This window comes from Panthera uncia, chromosome B1 (genome assembly GCF_023721935.1).
Source record: "Panthera uncia isolate 11264 chromosome B1, Puncia_PCG_1.0, whole genome shotgun sequence".
Lineage (NCBI taxonomy): Eukaryota > Metazoa > Chordata > Mammalia > Carnivora > Felidae > Panthera > Panthera uncia.
In genome coordinates, this window is record NC_064811.1 from 80,869,657 (window position 1) to 80,886,309 (window position 16,653).

A 16,653-nucleotide genomic window follows, 5' to 3' on the forward strand; every position below is an offset into this window, starting at 1 on the left:
AAGTACAGTATAGAGGTTGGTTTAAAAATGCCATTTACTTTTATTTAATATGTAACTTAAGTCACACATTAAGTATTGTATGTCTGATGTGTTAGATATTGTTAGAGCTCTTTTGAGCCAGTTATTAACATTTTATATCCAGGAAGTTAAAGCATAGGGAAGGGAAAGGTTGAGGTGAAACAGTATGTTAGTAAAAAAGCTGAGAATGGGTCTCTACCCCATGCATATGTTAACTTGTTGAAGTGTGTGTGTTTCGTTAATATTGGATTCCTACAGGAAATAAGGGCTATTATGACCTACACTCCAAGAGAATTAAATAGCTCATGTTCCCTAAGTAAAAAGAACATAATTATTACTGCCTCGGACTCAGACTGTTTGCGTTTTACTTATAGCTCTGGTGTTTACACATGGTGCCTTCTTTTAAATGGTGCCCTCCTGGATTTTTTGGAGATGGATTTTCTCAGGGGTGAGCACTATTCTTGATCCCTTTGGGCTATGTTATGCTGTTGGATGGAGACAGCTCTCGGCTGGCCAGCCCTGTGTCTTTTACACACTATTAAATTGACCCTGACTATACCATTGAGGATGACTATTCTGGAGGAGGGAATGGTGTAGGGGAAGGTTAACATCCAGGGCGAAGAGGAATAGCTGGAAAAGGGATCGGGGGAAAAGAATGTTGGACTGGCAAGGAGCCAAGCATATTACAGATCACACCATGTTCAAAGAAATAATAATGAGCTAACATAGGAAGCAGTAACTTTTCTTTTCTTCAAAAAAATTTTTTTTTCATGTTTATTTTATTTTTGAGGGTGGGGGAGAATGACTGGGGAAGGGGCAGAGAGGGAGACACAGCATCTGAGGCAGGCTCCAAGCTCTGAGCTGTCAGCACAGAGCTCGATGCGAGGCTCAAACTCATAAACTGTGAGATCATGACCTGAGTCCAAGTCAGATGCTTAACCGACTGAGCCACCAGGTGCCCTTCTTTAATTTTCTTTTTTTTAACTGTAATGTGTACTGATCTCTAATTAAGGAGGCCTGATTTATATTTATGTTGGTGCAGATATTGGTCTGACATTTACTGTTAATATTTTTGCCTAGTTTTGGCATCAGAGTAATCCCAGACTCATAAAATGGGAGATGTTCCCTCCTCTTTTCTAGAAGAGATTGTGTAGAACTGGTATTATTTCTTCTGTAAATATTTGGTAGAATTTACCAGTGAAGCCATCTGGACCTGGAGTTGTTTTGATTGCAGAAGCTAATAAGACCTTAGGAAAATTTCAAGTGTCAGTTAAAGAAATGAGTCAATGGAGTATTTATTTTTTATGTGTCCTAGTGAAGACGATCACTTAGATTGCAAAGCCCTTAAAGGGGTGCCTGGGTGGCTCATTCGGTGAAGTGTCTGACTTCAGCTCAGAATTTATGGGTTCCAGCCCCACGACAGTCTCTGTGCTGACAGCTCAGAGCCTGGAGTCTGCTTCAGATTCTGTCTCCTTCTCTCTCTGCCCCTCCCCCACTTGCTCTCTGTCTCTCAAAAATAAGTAAACATTAAAAAAAAAAGGCATGTAATGCTGACATGCTGGCTTGGGTACACAGTGTCCAATGTGTATGTATCTCCTGTCAGAATGTATGCAGTAGCATTGGCTTTTAGTCTGACCTATAAAAGTTGTAGCACTTTACATCTTAATAATAATATAGTATGTTTTAGATTATCATTGTTTTTACTTTATTAGTGATACATTCAGTGTGTTTGTCACCTTTGCCTAGAGTAAAAGGTAGGAATGTTTTACAGGTATCTCTTGAATAGCCAGAAATATGATATGAAAACTCTATTTAAAAAACAAAAAACTTTACACTATTTATTCTCTTCCTCTACTCCTCGAAACTAGCAAGCTTGATTTTTGGATTGCAGAGAGAAGGTGTTATGTGATAATTCAGAGAACTACTTCCACCAAGCTTTGTGAGCACGGATTACTTTTTTTTTTGTTTTGTTTTTGTTTTTTTGTTTTTTGACTATTAAAGAAGTTTATTTAACAAAAAATTTCAATATGAAAATGCATGACCTGATTTTTATATTGTAGTAAAACAGGTGCTATGGAGGGGACATGTGAGGGCAGTTGGTTTCTTCTGGTGAACACACCCATTGTTTATACTCGTTCCAAGGCTTCTAACATGATGACACTATTTCCTCGAATTACCACCATTCCAATATTGTTCTGTTCCCACTAGTTGCCGTCTCCACACATTCATCTATCACAAGATTCGTAAAGGGATCGAACCCCCACAGTATTCCTTGGACATGTCTGTCACCATTTAATTTCAATGATAATTTCTTGTCCATAAATTTTTTTCAACTTGGGAGGGTGAGCTTTGCCCATCATGCTTGCTTGGCGAGCTCAAAGATGCCTCCAAACGGGATTCGTGGAGTCCTTCACACTCGAGCATGGATTACTTTTAAGCCTTATCTCCAAAATGCTGAAATTATAGGTTTGTTGTGAGGATTAAATGATCAGATCCATATAAAGTGCTTAGCATATGTACAATGCCTAGTAAATGCTCAGCAATTATTTAATAATCATCTCTGGAAGAACGGAGTCAGGATTGTGATTAGAAAGTCCTGTTCCAGGCATATGTAAGACACATGTAGTTCTTTGTTATCAGCTGGCTGGAAGACACAGCCTGCACAGAACTGTTTAAAGAATGAGGCCTGGTGGGTATGATGTACTTTGGGCCAGACCTTGCACATATCAAGTACTCTTCGACACTGCCTGCAGTGTACCTGGCCCTTTTGCATTATGATGTTTCAAAGACAGCTTTATTTACAGATCTTTATTTACACTGTCCTGTGCTTTCATTCTTTTGACAGAGACCAATTAGTATGTAATTTTGTTACAAAACTCCCGTACAATTCATACTTACTAGGTGTCTGTTAATGTTTGTAGGATTTAAGGCTGAGATCAAATTGATTCATTCATTCTTTCTTTCTTTCTCTCTCTCTCTCTTTCTTTCTTTATTATGAGAGAAAGAGAGAGAGAGGGAGAGAGAGAGAGAGAGAGAGAGAGAGAGAAGCAGGGCTCACCCAGGGCTCGTGTTTTTTTTTTTTTTTTTTTTTTTAACCTGAAGCAGTGAAGCAGGGCTGGAGCTCACCTGAAGCAGGGTTTGTGCTCACCCAGTGTGGGACTTTAACTCACCAACTGTGAGATTATAACCTGAGCCACCCACGTGTCCTCAAATTGAGGGCCTAAAATGTAAACTAACTAACTTTCGAAGTGTAAATTTCCCTAGGTAAATTCTACATAGAGAAAAGAAATTGCCATATTTCAATCTTTACTTGTTTAGATAGCTTTGAGTTATATTTGTCGGAGGTCTGCTTTTAATTTTCTTTTGACAACAGATTGTGGAAGGGTCTGAATGCAGATCAGCAGGAAGCCTTGAAAGATCTTATGTCCTTCCTTCTCCCTCCTCCTTCCCCAGGAGTGTGTCAGACCAGAAAGCCTGCATCTTGATTGCTGTTCTGTCTGGGTTTGGGTGAAAATGATTCTGGAAGTTCATATTTCAGATGAAGCACTTGATGCAGTTCATAGCTGAAGCAGGCATCAATTGGCCTGTATTTTGAACTGTTTTCTGTAATATTTGACCCTAGGGGCAATGAGTGGAGTCCATTTTTATCTTGGGTTGGGAAACAGTTTTCCTGTTGACATTCACATTCACAGTGGCTTTCTTGAACTCCAGAGGGGAGAAAGATCTAAAATTCAGTAGCATGATAGAGCTTTTCTTTTCCTTTGCTATTCTGTTTTTTTTTTTTTTTTTTTAAGAGAATGAGAGAGTGTGAGCAGGGGAGAGGGGCAGAGGGAGGAAGGGGGAGAGAGAGAGAGAGAGAGAGAAAGAGAATGTCAAGCAAGCTCCACACTTAGCATACAGTCAACATAGGGCTTTGATCCCACAGTCCTGGGATTATTACCTGAGCCAAAATCAAGAATCTGACTCTCAACCAACTGAGCCACCCAGGCATCGTCCTTTGCTATTCTTATTTTCTAGTCTTATTCTTTTATTTTATTTTATTTGTAATATTATTGTTGAATTTTCTTCCAAAGTAATGTGAACAGACTGGCTATGTATATATTTTTAAGGTTATTCATTTTTTTATTTCTGGGAGAGCAAGGGAAAGAGAGAGTGAGAGAGTGCACAAGTGGGGGAGGGGCAGAAAGAGAGGGGAACACAGAATCCAAAGTGGGCTTCAGGCTCTGAGCTGTCAGCACAGAGCCTGATGTGGGACTCTAACCCATGAACCGCGAGATCATGACCTGAACCAACGTCAGACGCTTAACCAACTGAGCCACCCAGGTGCCCCAAGACTGGCTATATTTTTGCATTCTAGTCTGTTGTGCCTCAATAGTCTTGCAATCCCAAGTTGACGAAGGGCTCTCTGCAGAGGCTACTGGACTGAGAACCAGCATTCCCACGTCTCTGCTCCTGTGAGCCACATCACCTCAGTTTCCTCATCTGTAAATTGATGAGTAAATTAGTCTCAGTTGTCTTTTTGTTGTTAGCTGTAGTCACCATGCTATACTTTACACCCCTAGCACGCACTTATCTTATAGCTGGAAGTCTGTACCTTTGGACCCCCTTACCCATTTCACTGTTCCTTTCTAGCTTAACATTGTGTGAGTCTCATATTTTAGATAGCGTGTGTGTGTGTGGGGGGCAGTTTTATTTTTCTTGTACACTGCAGAAATTATTTGAAGCCTGATTTTTAAAGTCAATGATAACAGTAATCAAGAGAAGATCAGTGTGAGTTGGGAAGTGTATAGGTTGATACTTGGTGTAGGAGGGATTTGAATTCCTGCTGTGTAAAGTCTTAGGTTAGTTTTTCTTTTAATTTTTTTTAATGTTTATTTATTTTTGAGAGAGAGAGAGACAGAGCAGAAGCAGGGGAGGGGCAGAGAGAGAGGGAGACACAGAATCTGAAGCAGGCTCCAGGCTCTGAGTTTCCGCATGGAGCCTGATGTGGGGCTTGAACTCATGAACTGTGAGATCATGACCTGAGCCAAAGTTGGATGCTTAATCAACTGAGCCATCCAGATGCCCTTAAAGTCTTAGGTTAGTTTTATTTTACTTGATGGATAAGAGATGCAGGCAGGGTGCGGACATAAGACACCATTGAGGGTCTGTTCCATGTGAAAAGAATTCTTAGGTGCATTTCAGTAAATATAACATTATGTATTAATGACTAAGCTAGTAGGAATGAGTGAGTGTGTGTGTGTGTGTGTGTGTGTGTGTGTGTGTGATTCTTAATTTTTCTAATGAGTTTTCAGTAATTTTCTATTGATATTTCCCCCCTCTTATCTTTGACTTTCTCACTACATCCTATTACCCCCCTCCTGAAAAAAGGCAAATGATGACTATAAAATTTTCAAAGCATTTTGAAATATTGATCTGAAAGCTGTTTATCAGCTAAGTGGGAATTTTTTTATTTTAAATTTGCTGTGGAATTTTTTAGACTCTGTTGTTTTAATAAGAGCACAGAATCCATTTATAATATCTGCTCTCAGTTGGGAAGTTTTGCCTAGGTTTAGATTTTACATTTCAATAAATGGTCTTCCTATAAATTGACATTGTAGAGAGAATACATTTAGCATTTTTTTTGAAAAGGGAGTTCTGGGAGCTATTCCTATTCAATTTCGTGTAAAAACTTAGAATATGTTTAGCTTGGGCCTTTTCTCCCAAGACGTTTGGATCTTTGAAGAGTCATAGGGTTATGAACATAGCAGGGAAGCAGAAGCTTTGGTGATTTAGATTAGGGTGGAAGTTTGCTAGATTTTTATACCTGGTCTCTGTGGCTTGGTTTCCAAACAAGTGATGGTTAAAGTATGCTGGTGCTCAGTAGCTTGACCACTGAAGCATTTCTTTCTCTTTTTCTCATCCATCCACCTCCCAGAAGATGAAAAGGCCAAGCGAGAAGTGTCTTCCTGGACTCTAGAAGGTGATATTAACACTGATCCATGGGCAGGCTATCGATATACTGGTAAACTCAGACCACATTATCCACTGGTGAGTAAATAAGGTAATAAAAATTTTGCATTCTTTTAAACCAATTTTAAGAATTTTCAGTTTCCTAGAAATGGTACATGTGTTTTACATTCTAATTATGAATCACGTAATCAGGATGAAATTTGCATTCTAGCTCGTTAGCTTTTATGATATATTATTTGGATTTTAGGATAATTGACAGTCCTGGACAAAGGAGAAAAGAAAACATCTTAGGTGAACGGATTAAAAATTCTTTAATCTTAAAAAAAGAATGAGGTAGAGTAGATATTTTCTGGCCAGCACAGTGGTAGTATATTTCTATTTTCCAATTTTTTTTTTTTTTTTTTTGCTTTTTTTGTTTTAAAGTGGAATATATTTCCACCTTAATTTACGTATGGCTTTTCTGCCACTCCTACCCCTTCCTATGTTCTTTCTATGTTCTTGGCAGGTGGACCTCAAGAATCTTAATAACATAGGAATTAAGTTGAAATCTGTCTGCCATCCTCAAATATTTAAATTCTCTTTATTGATGTTTTTCTTTTTATAAAAGGAATGTACCTTTAATTTTTAAAATTTGGACAAATAACAAAAACATAAGAAAGTCTCTTTAATCCTGCCTTCAGGGATAATGACCAGGAGCATAGTGATATATGTTTACTTCAATACATTTTATTATTGTTTTTGGTTTGTCATTTTGCTTGGGCACCATGTTGTCTGTGTGTCGTCTCAAATCCTTGCTGGATATTTCTTAAATATCCTAAGAAAGGGAGTGGCGTTAACATTAGGAATGTAAAGCTTAGTCTTCATGAAATAGATATGATATTTAAGATGTCATTTAAAACTTGTTTTCCATTTATATGCTATGAGTGAACTTTTATATCTTTAGTGTTTTCCCCCTACTTTTATTTTCTTTGTTATTGAATTTTAATAATGAAAGTTACTTTCAGATTTGAATTGGTTTTAACTAATCTCTCTGATGTTTTTAGATGCCAACAAGGCCAGTGCCAAGTTATATTCAAAGACCAGATTATGCTGATCACCCATTAGGTAAATTCTGCTGTGCCGATTCTACATTTTTCAATTTGTGGGCTTGGTAATTACTGCAAAGGAAAGGAGTGCTTTTTTGTAGAAATTTTTTATTGCTGGCTTTTCAGTAAATGTAAACATGTCTTTCCAAGACACACTAGAACATTTATGAGAGTTAAAGATTCTTTCCTCCTCTTAGAAATATGCCCAATTCTGAAAACATTGTTGATATAGCTGTTAAAGGCTACATTCAACATAATGTATTTTGTGTTGTTACATCAAATTTTAGATTAAAAATTTGTTTTGATTTTATTTAGTTTTTGTTTTTTTATTTTTTTAAAAATCTTTTTAATGTTTATTTTTGAGAGAGAGAGACAGAGACAGAGAGACAGAGTGTGAACAGGGGAGGGGGAGAGAGAGAGGGAGACACAAAATCTGAAGCAGGCTCTAGGCTCTGAACTGTCAGGACAGAGCCCAACATGGGTCTTGAACCCATGAGCCATGAGATTATGACCTGAGCCGAAGTCAGACGCTCAATTGACTGAGCCACCCGGGTGCCCCAAAAACTTGTTTTGATTTTAATGTGTCCTCTACTTTATGTAGTGTCTATTTAGATAAAAAATAGATTGTGGGGGCCTCGAATGAATGCCTAACTAAAGACTCTGGGCTGTAGCAGTAATAGAAATAGTGGTGATGACGATGATGATGATTCTATAACTGATATGTATTTTTTCATGACTGTGTGTCAGGCATTGTGCTAAGCTGTTTACATGTGTTCCTTCCTCCTGTTACTACCCTGACCACCCCTGAGGTGGGTTCCGTGGTCTTCTCTGGTTTATAGATACCGATAGTGAGATGCCCGGGGAAGATAGGTAATATGTAGCACAAGTTGCTTCCTGCCAGTTAGAGGAGGAGTTTTTTTATAATGACTTGTAGGTGCTCTTTTTTTTTTTTTTTTTTTTTAAGTTTATTTATTTATTTATTTTGGGTGGTGAGGGGCAAATTTCCTTTTCATGTTGAGAATATCTCTTTAAAATATCTGACTTGGACCCTCCTAAGTTATGGGGTACTCTTGTGTGAAACAATGAGACTTGACTATTATTATGTCATTGGGAAGATCATTATGCTAATAAATACTACATTTTTACCTTCATTTTGGCTTTCTTATTGATTTTCTTTTCCAGGAATGTCTGAATCTGAACAGGCTCTTAAAGGTACTTCTCAAATTAAATTACTCTCATCTGAAGACATAGAAGGGATGCGACTTGTATGTAGGGTAAGAGTTATTTTTTCCCCATGAGATAAGATAGATGGAAATGGGCTTGAAGTTTCTAGACATGAAGTCAGTGATTTGCTGATTTACAAAGGTAGCAAATGTCACATTGTAAGACTATGGCTAGTCATACTTTTCATTAAACTATTGTTAGCATATAATTTTATGCAACGGTTCTTTTCTACTTAGCCTTTTTGAAAAGTACTATGGCAAGTTGGCAGTCCATTTTTTGATCCTTGTATTTTTTTTTTAATTGAACCAAGTTTTCATATTTTGTCATTTTATTTTCACGAGTTGTCGTAACATAGGGCAAAGTTGAGGTTTTATGTAAAGTTAAATAAAAGCCTCTATTGTGAAACTCAGTGGCCCACCCTTATCTGTGGTTTTGCTTTCCACGGTTTCAGTTACCTGTAGTCAGCCACGGTCTGTACCCAGGTGATCTTCTTTCTGACATATTGTCAGAAGGTCAGTAGTAGCCTAATGCCACATTACAGAGCCTACAGCATTCATTTCACTTCATCTCCTCATGTAGGCATTTTATCTCACATCACAAGGGTGAGTACAGTACAGTAAGATATTTTCAGAGAGAGAGAGATCACATTCACAGAACTTTTATGAGAGTATATGTTGTTATAATTGTTCTGTTTTATTATTACTGTTGTCAATTTCTTACTCTCCTTAATTTATAAATTAAATTTTATCATCGGTTTATATGTATAGGAAAAACAGTATGTGTCGGTTTTGGAACTGTCTGTGGTTTCAGGCATCCAGGAGGTCTTGGAGCATATCCCCTGCAGATAACAGGAGACTGCTGTACCTAGGAAGTATAGAAATGTGAGAAGACTTAACTTCCATCGATTGATTATTGTTTAGATTCCTTAGGATATGCATTTTCACATGGAACTCAGTCATGCTTACTTATTAAGCTGGTTAGCCTGATTTTATTTACATATTTTTACACACATATTTATTGATGGACATTAGAAATACAAATAGCTTTAAAATGAAAATTCAAGATTATAGTATTCAGGGTGAAATTCATTTTGCAGATTTCTCACAAATTCTGAGATAGTACAAAGGGTACAGATTTCTGTTTCTATTTCATTTCTTCTTGAATGTATTAAATGTTTCTCTTTTACAGCTTGCTAGGGAAGTATTGGACATTGCTGCTGGCATGATTAAACCTGGTGTAACTACTGAAGAAATAGATCATGCTGTACACTTAGTAAGAACTTGACTTTTATGCTTTGAAAATGTTTTTCACCTTATTAGATGCTTTAGGCTTCTAAAAAATTAGAAATTCTGAAAGTTCTAATGGCTAATTTGAAAGCAAAATTTTACTTTCTTTCAGTATAGAAAATATTGAACAGGGGTACCTGGGTGGCTCAGTTGGTTGAGCGTCTGACTTTGGCTCAGGTCATGATCTCGCAGTTTGTGAGTTGGAGCCCCATGTCGGGCTCTGTGCTGACAGCCTGGAGCCTGCTTCGGATTCTATGTCTCCTCCTCTCTCCCCCTCCCCCACTTGTGCTCTGTCTGTATCAAAAATAAATGTACAAAAAAAAATTAAAAATCTTTTAAAAGAAAATATTGAATAGTCATTATTACCATTTTTAACCATCTGTGGCATTGAGGTCTGAGGTGAGCTTGAAATATTTTGTTTCTAAAACCTCACATTTTTAACTTTTATAAAATTATTAATTTTGTTACTGCTTTAAATAAATCATGCCACTATGTACATTAAATATTCTGAAATAAAAAAAGAATACAACTTCTGAAACTAGATTAGTAGGAACAATGCCCCCTCCTTTTAAAAATTGATTTTTTTAAGTAAACACTACACCCATCATGAGGCTCGAACTCATGAACCTGAGATCAAGAGTCGCATGCTCTTCTGACTGAGCCAGCCAGGCACCCCTAAATGTTCCCTTTCATCTCTACAGTGACAAGGCAGTAAACAGGTAAATGTTTGTACTAAATATGATATAGGGGTAGATTGCCTATCCTTCATGGAGAGACCTTAAAACCCTGGCATACATGAGTGCACGCGTTATATGAATATCTTGTTCATAAGACAAGAGCAAAACTAGTTAATAAATTATATGGTAAACTAATTAAACCTGCTCTGGTAATCAAACGCAAATCATGAAGACCTATTGAATTAGTTAAGTATTTTAAAGACGTTTATTTCCACAATCTCTGTGGAGATGAAGCTGGTACTCTGTAAAAATTTTTTTAAATGTTTATTTTTGAGAAGAGAGAGAGCGTGGAGTTGGGGCGGGGGGGGACGGACAGAGGATCCAAAGTGGGCTCTGTGCTGATAGCAGACAGCCTGATGCAGGACTCGAACTCACGGACTAGGAGATCATGACCTGAGCCAAAAACCAAGAGTCGGACGTTTAACCAACCACTGAGTGCCAGCCACTCAGGCACCCCAAGCTGGTACTCTTTTTGCATGGTTGTGCTACTGTAAATTGGACGAAACGGAATTTGATGATGTTTCTTGAGCAGTAAAAAACGTTTATAAAATTTTTTATTCAAAATTTATAAATTCTGATTTTGGGGAATTCTTCCCTATGTTATAAAATATGTAGTATGCAGTAGTAGCATATTGCATGCTTGCTATAGGCCAGGTGCTTTTTCACTAACTCATTTAATGTCTGCAACAACTCCATGAGCTAGATACCACTGTCCTCTCTGTTGTATAGATAGGGAAACTGAGGCAGAGGTTAACTGCCCAATGTTACACAACTTGTAAATGATGGAGTTGACATTTTTAGTCAAAACAATTTGCTATGTGCTCTAAACTATTTATACTGGCTGTGAGAAGCATATCATCAAATAAGGGAAAAGTGACAGCCATATAGTTACTGGTTGTAATATTTTTTGTAATTGAGGAAACTTCATTTAAATTTCTAATAGTAGTGGAATTGCCAGTAAAATTATGGTATATTTCACAAATCATATTATATGCAAGTATTTATTGGTCTGAAGACTGTGTGGTAGTATGGAAACAGAAATTATATATGTTGTAACTCCCACTGTGTAAAAACATCCAAGTAAAATAAGACTTGTTAAGGAAAACCAGACCATTTTCTTAGAGGTTCCCTTGTTGTTCCATGTGAATGTAGTGATTAAAATGTATCAGGAAGTACTTTGTCATCTCTTAATTATGCTGGTATTCCATTTTTGGTTATAAGGATATATATAAGCTGGTTATAAGATATAATTACATTAAAAGTACATTTAATATTTGTTTTAGATATTATCTTTTTATTTTAAATAATATATTTTTAATAAAGAGTAGTTAATTCCAAACTAGAATCTTCATATAGTAACATTTGTGTGTACTTGGAAATAGTTATAATATATGAACTTGCTTTACTTTTGCACTTACCAGTAAATTGGTTTGTCTACAGTCTGATGTATATTGTTTAAGATAATATTTATTACTTTTTCTAAAATGATATATTAAATAAGTTCATTAGGAGCATCTGTACAACAGTTTTTTTCACATTTAAAAAATTTTAAAATCTGGTTAATTGCATATAGATTTTTTTCTTTTGCACATTCCAAACTATTTTCTCTGTATTTTAATTTGTTATAGGCATGTATTGCAAGAAATTGTTATCCCTCTCCCCTGAATTATTATAATTTCCCAAAGTCTTGTTGTACTTCAGTGAATGAAGTGATATGCCACGGGATTCCAGACAGACGGCCCTTGCAAGAAGGTGATATTGTTAACGGTAAGAAATGTGTAAGCATGACTTTTGTCACCACGAGCAAAGCAATAACAAGGTTTTGGGAGTCTGATAGTGACTTGTGTTTTCTTTACTTGCTTCCTGTCTTTAACTTATCCCTTTTTTGTATTTAAAATTTTAAAGAAATCTTAAATCTGTGGAAACATTTTTTATGATTTTAAGTACTTCTAGTATGATATGTTTGGCACAGCATGATTGTGATTGACAAATCGTGGAAGATGTCAGTGAAATGTGGAAGTAATGTTGATTCAGGTGGGATTCACTTCTCTCCCCTGCCTTTTCTTTTAGTCCACTAATGGTGTTGAAGAGATCAGGGCAGGCTTTCTTACAGAGAATGAAAAATTTTTAGTAATATATGAAGATCTTAAGAAAAGTAAAATCCTACAGAAATGCCTTCCTTGATGTAAGAAATTCAGAAAGTGGCTACAGGGGCCACTGTGTTAAACTATCTGGGGACGCTGCAAGTGCAGAGGAAGGAGCTGTGATAAAAAGAAATACCGATGAAGAAGACATCCCTAGATGGTATTTTTAATATTGATGACCTTGGTCTTGTTAGTAATCAGAAACCTTCAAACGCTTACCTGTCAGATGAGGAAGCATGAGCCCCAAGTGGTAAGGCTGCAGGGGATGCTTTGCCTATGATGCTGACTGGGAGTGATAGTGGAGACAGCCAACACTTCTTGTTCGGTTGTTATTTTTTAGTTAGGGTATCTGTTTACAAAGTGCCATGGCTTTTGCCCAACCCTGTTTTTCATACATACCCTGTTATTTTTAATTATTATTTTTCATACAAACCTGTTATTTTGTTTTTACACATTTATTACATAATGTGTGAGGTTTTTCAGGCATGTACGTGTTGTGCTAGCCAACACACCTGTATCGTGATACTGTAGGTTGGTCAAAATTCATGGTTTAAAAAAACTCATTTAACATACATTTAGTGTATTACAGTTGTATGTTAGTAGTCTGTGCGTATTCAATATGTTGACAAAGGGAAGGGTGAATATTCACAAATAAGTGAAAGCAAATGAGTTTTTGAAAAAAATAAGTGTAGAACAGTGTAAGTTTTTTTATTTAGTGATTCACTAGGAAGAGAAAAAAACGCGTTAGACAGTAAGTGAAAGCAGTGTTTTCTGTTTAATGTCAAAACGTAGCATAGTCCTCCATTTAATGTTATTAATTGCTTATTGATCTTGTGTGAATGTATCCTCAATACATTTCTTCTGACATAAATGATCTAATTAGTACTGTAAGTATAAAAGACCACCATCTGGCTTGTGCTGCGTGACCACATCCTTTTCCGCCACAGTGAGTTTAGTTGCATTACAGACAAGGAATGTCTTTCAGGCGATAACTGTATATCCATTAGTGTCTAGTTTGAGAATGCAGAAATTGTCTTTCTCATTAAGCTGCTTGATGCTGTCATGTTGGAGAAATGTCTTCTATTTTGAAACAAAAATATGGTCTATATATTTGTACATTGTTTTACAGTGGACATCACTCTTTATCGCAATGGCTACCATGGGGACTTGAATGAGACGTTTTTTGTCGGAGATGTGGACGAGGGAGCACGGAAACTGGTTCAGACCACGTATGAGTGCCTGATGCAAGCCATTGACGCAGGTGAGTGGCAGTGCTGGGCACCCTCTAGAGCTGTTACGTGTTGATGGGCTTCAGATGGCTCGTCCCTCCACAGTTCTTTCCTTGCCCTTTCCAGCTTTGCCTCTACCCTGCCTGAGTTAGCGTGGGTTTTAGCAGTGATGGGTATACGGGTGATTTGGGGATCCCTTGATGAGGTGGACCAGATGATTGCTTATCATCCTTTATCTCTTCTGTGATTTATCTTTCTTTTCTTTGACCGATAAATGAGGAGGAATGTATATTATATGTATAACATGATAAGTGTATAGAAATGTGTAGTTCTTAAGTGCAGTTTTTTTCCTACGTGTTAATTCTTTCGTATTATGTTCTCATTATAAAAAAAAAATTAATGCTAGATTATGAGAGAAAAATGAACGATCTTCCTTTATACTTACCTCTTTCCTTTTTATATCTTTTTTTCCCAGAGGTATCTGCTTTTAACATATAGGTTTTTTTTCTCCCCTGTACATTAACAGATGGACATACACATACCACATGTATTTATGTGTATGTGTTTAGTTAGGTTAATTGGAGTTATAATATTTGTAGTATTCTGTAATTTGTATGTTTTCCCAGTAGGGTCTTTGTGATTTTTCCCAATTAACATATGTACTTGCATGCATAGATCTACCCCCTTCTTTTAATGGCTATATATTATATTTCATACTATAAAAATTTCTACAAGTATTCCCCTACTAGAATTTGGTGTTTTCTAGATGTCTTGCTATTGTAGTGAATAATATCTTTGAGTACAGGTATATTTCTGTAGGATTTTTCTCAGGCTGTCTTTGTCCACTCAGATAGCTCATACAGATTTTGTTGTTGTTGTTTATAGTATGTCTTAGGAGGAGAAAGAATGGCTTGTTGCGAATGTTAGCAGACTGTTACTAAAAGGACAGTTGGAGTTCAAACAACTTTTTAGGTTGAATCCCATGACATTTTAGCTATATTGTTCAGTATATTATCTGTATTCACCTTCCTTTCCCCCACAGTAAACCTGATATATCATCAACAAAGTATTGGACAGGACCACATTCTTTGACAAACACATAGTTATCTCTGATAACATAGATCTGTTATTTTTATTTTTTTGAGTCCATTTTAACATGCATGGAAAATGATGACATTTTTACTAATAAAGTTAGAGGAATGAAAAATGAAAATGTGATACTTTCAAGTATCTGTGTTGATTATGTAAAAGCTAATATTCTTTAGTGTTTAGTTACTCATTTTTGGAAGTTGTAGTTTAAAACAATTTTTAGGGTTTCTGCCAGGTAGTATCTTTGATGTTTATATCCTTTTTGCTCTTCTGTGAGTTGATGGAAATAACCAGAGAGCTGAAATGTTGTTTTACAAAGACACAGGAATAGAACTTATCAAGAAACTACCAGATACCAAAGTCTTTGTCACAGTAGCCAGGATAGAACTCTGGAAAGTGCTATTAATACCTTTGTATGTATCATTCTTGCCCCTTATTTTCTACTGGCTTGGCTGCTCAACATGGTATAGAGCAGTAGAGCTTGACTGTTGTTAAAATTATCCTTTTAGAATTGGGCTTCTCAATCTACACATTAAATTGTTTTGAGTCTGGTAATTCTTTATTGTAGGGCCTGTCCTGTGCATTGTAGGATGCTTAGCCACATTCTTGGTCTTTACCCACTAGATTCCAGTTTGCACCGGCCCTCCTAGTGGTGAAAACTAAAAGCATCTCCAGGTACTTATGAAGTGGATCCTTGGGATGAGAATTGCCTCTAGTTTGAGAATTAGGGAGAAATCTCCTGTCTTTTATTCTCATTATTTTTGAACAGGGATTTTTTGTTGTTGTTGTATATTGCACAAAATGGGTTAAAGTTTTGCTTTGCTCCCCCGTGACTGGGGCTGATAAGAAGGCTTGGATGGGAATGCAAGCAAATCATTATGCAAGTCAGCCTTGTTCCTCAACATTATTAACTTCCCACCCCTGAAAACAGTCAAGCTGGAACATAGAGTTAAGAACAAGTACATATTAATTGAAATAATTCCTGGAGCTGTTTGCCCAGAGATTTGATTGGCTGGAGGTGATACGTTGTACTGGAACCACAGGTTGAAAATCAGGGAGGCAGAGTTAGGAGACTGTAGGGAGTTGGAGCACCAGAACCATGACTAGGTTCTCTGGGAGTCTGGGCAGCGCCCAGCTTGGGGGTCTCAGTGCTGGGACAGCCATAACAACAACAAGAACCACTTTGTTTGTTTTGGTTTATAGTGGCAAAAGTCATAAAAATTAAGCAGAGCAGGAAGTATATAGTGAGAAGTATCTTTCTATACCCTATCCTCAGGACTGTCTTCAGAGGCAACTGTGAGTAATTTGAGGATCACTTTTATGGGGAAAGAAGCCCAGGGGAAGTAATCCTTTAAGAACTTGATCACTCTGAAACTAAGGATAAGTTCAAGTTACTTTCTGGACATTGCTTTTTGTCCTGGTGCTCTTTCCTACTTTACTTCTTCTGCTCGCTTTAATAGGATAGCACACTTGACCTTAGAGAAGGAGAGAAAGAGATGCCTGTTTTCCATTCTTTTGTCTATTTAAAAATTTTTTTTAATGTTTATTTTTGGGAGAGAGAGAGACAGAGTATGAGCCGGGGAGGGTCAGAGAGGGAGATACAGAATCCCAGGCTCTAGGCTCTGAGCTGTCAGCACAGAGCTCGATGTGGGGCTCGAACCCACCAGTGGTGAGCCGAAGTTGGGATGCCCAGAGGGCTGAGCCACCTGGGCGCCCCTTTCTTTTGTCTATTTAGAAAGCGAAAGGTATGTCTCTCAACCCCTTAGTACTGCACATGTGTCCCTTTCTGCACCGAAGGAGGAAGTACAGGTGCTACTAGTTTGAATCTCAACTTTGCTATTTATTGGCAGCGTAGTATCTGTTTCCCTTGGTTTCCTCATCTGAAAGTT

At 37.1% G+C, this 16,653-nt stretch overlaps 1 protein-coding gene and 1 pseudogene across 1 annotated transcript in view; one reads left to right on the forward strand and one right to left on the reverse strand.

Moving 5' to 3' along the window:
• METAP1 (methionyl aminopeptidase 1) overlaps positions 1–16,653 on the forward strand; it is a 57,838-nt gene that overhangs the window by 30,710 nt on the left and 10,475 nt on the right. The window contains exons 3-8 of the mRNA XM_049630913.1: positions 5,936–6,048; positions 7,014–7,074; positions 8,238–8,329; positions 9,468–9,551; positions 11,931–12,069; positions 13,576–13,707. Coding sequence (XP_049486870.1) covers positions 5,936–6,048; positions 7,014–7,074; positions 8,238–8,329; positions 9,468–9,551; positions 11,931–12,069; positions 13,576–13,707 — 621 coding nt within the window. The remainder of the gene's footprint in view (positions 1–5,935; positions 6,049–7,013; positions 7,075–8,237; positions 8,330–9,467; positions 9,552–11,930; positions 12,070–13,575; positions 13,708–16,653) is intronic.
• Positions 2,120–2,439, reverse strand: LOC125922961 (small nuclear ribonucleoprotein G-like; annotated as a pseudogene).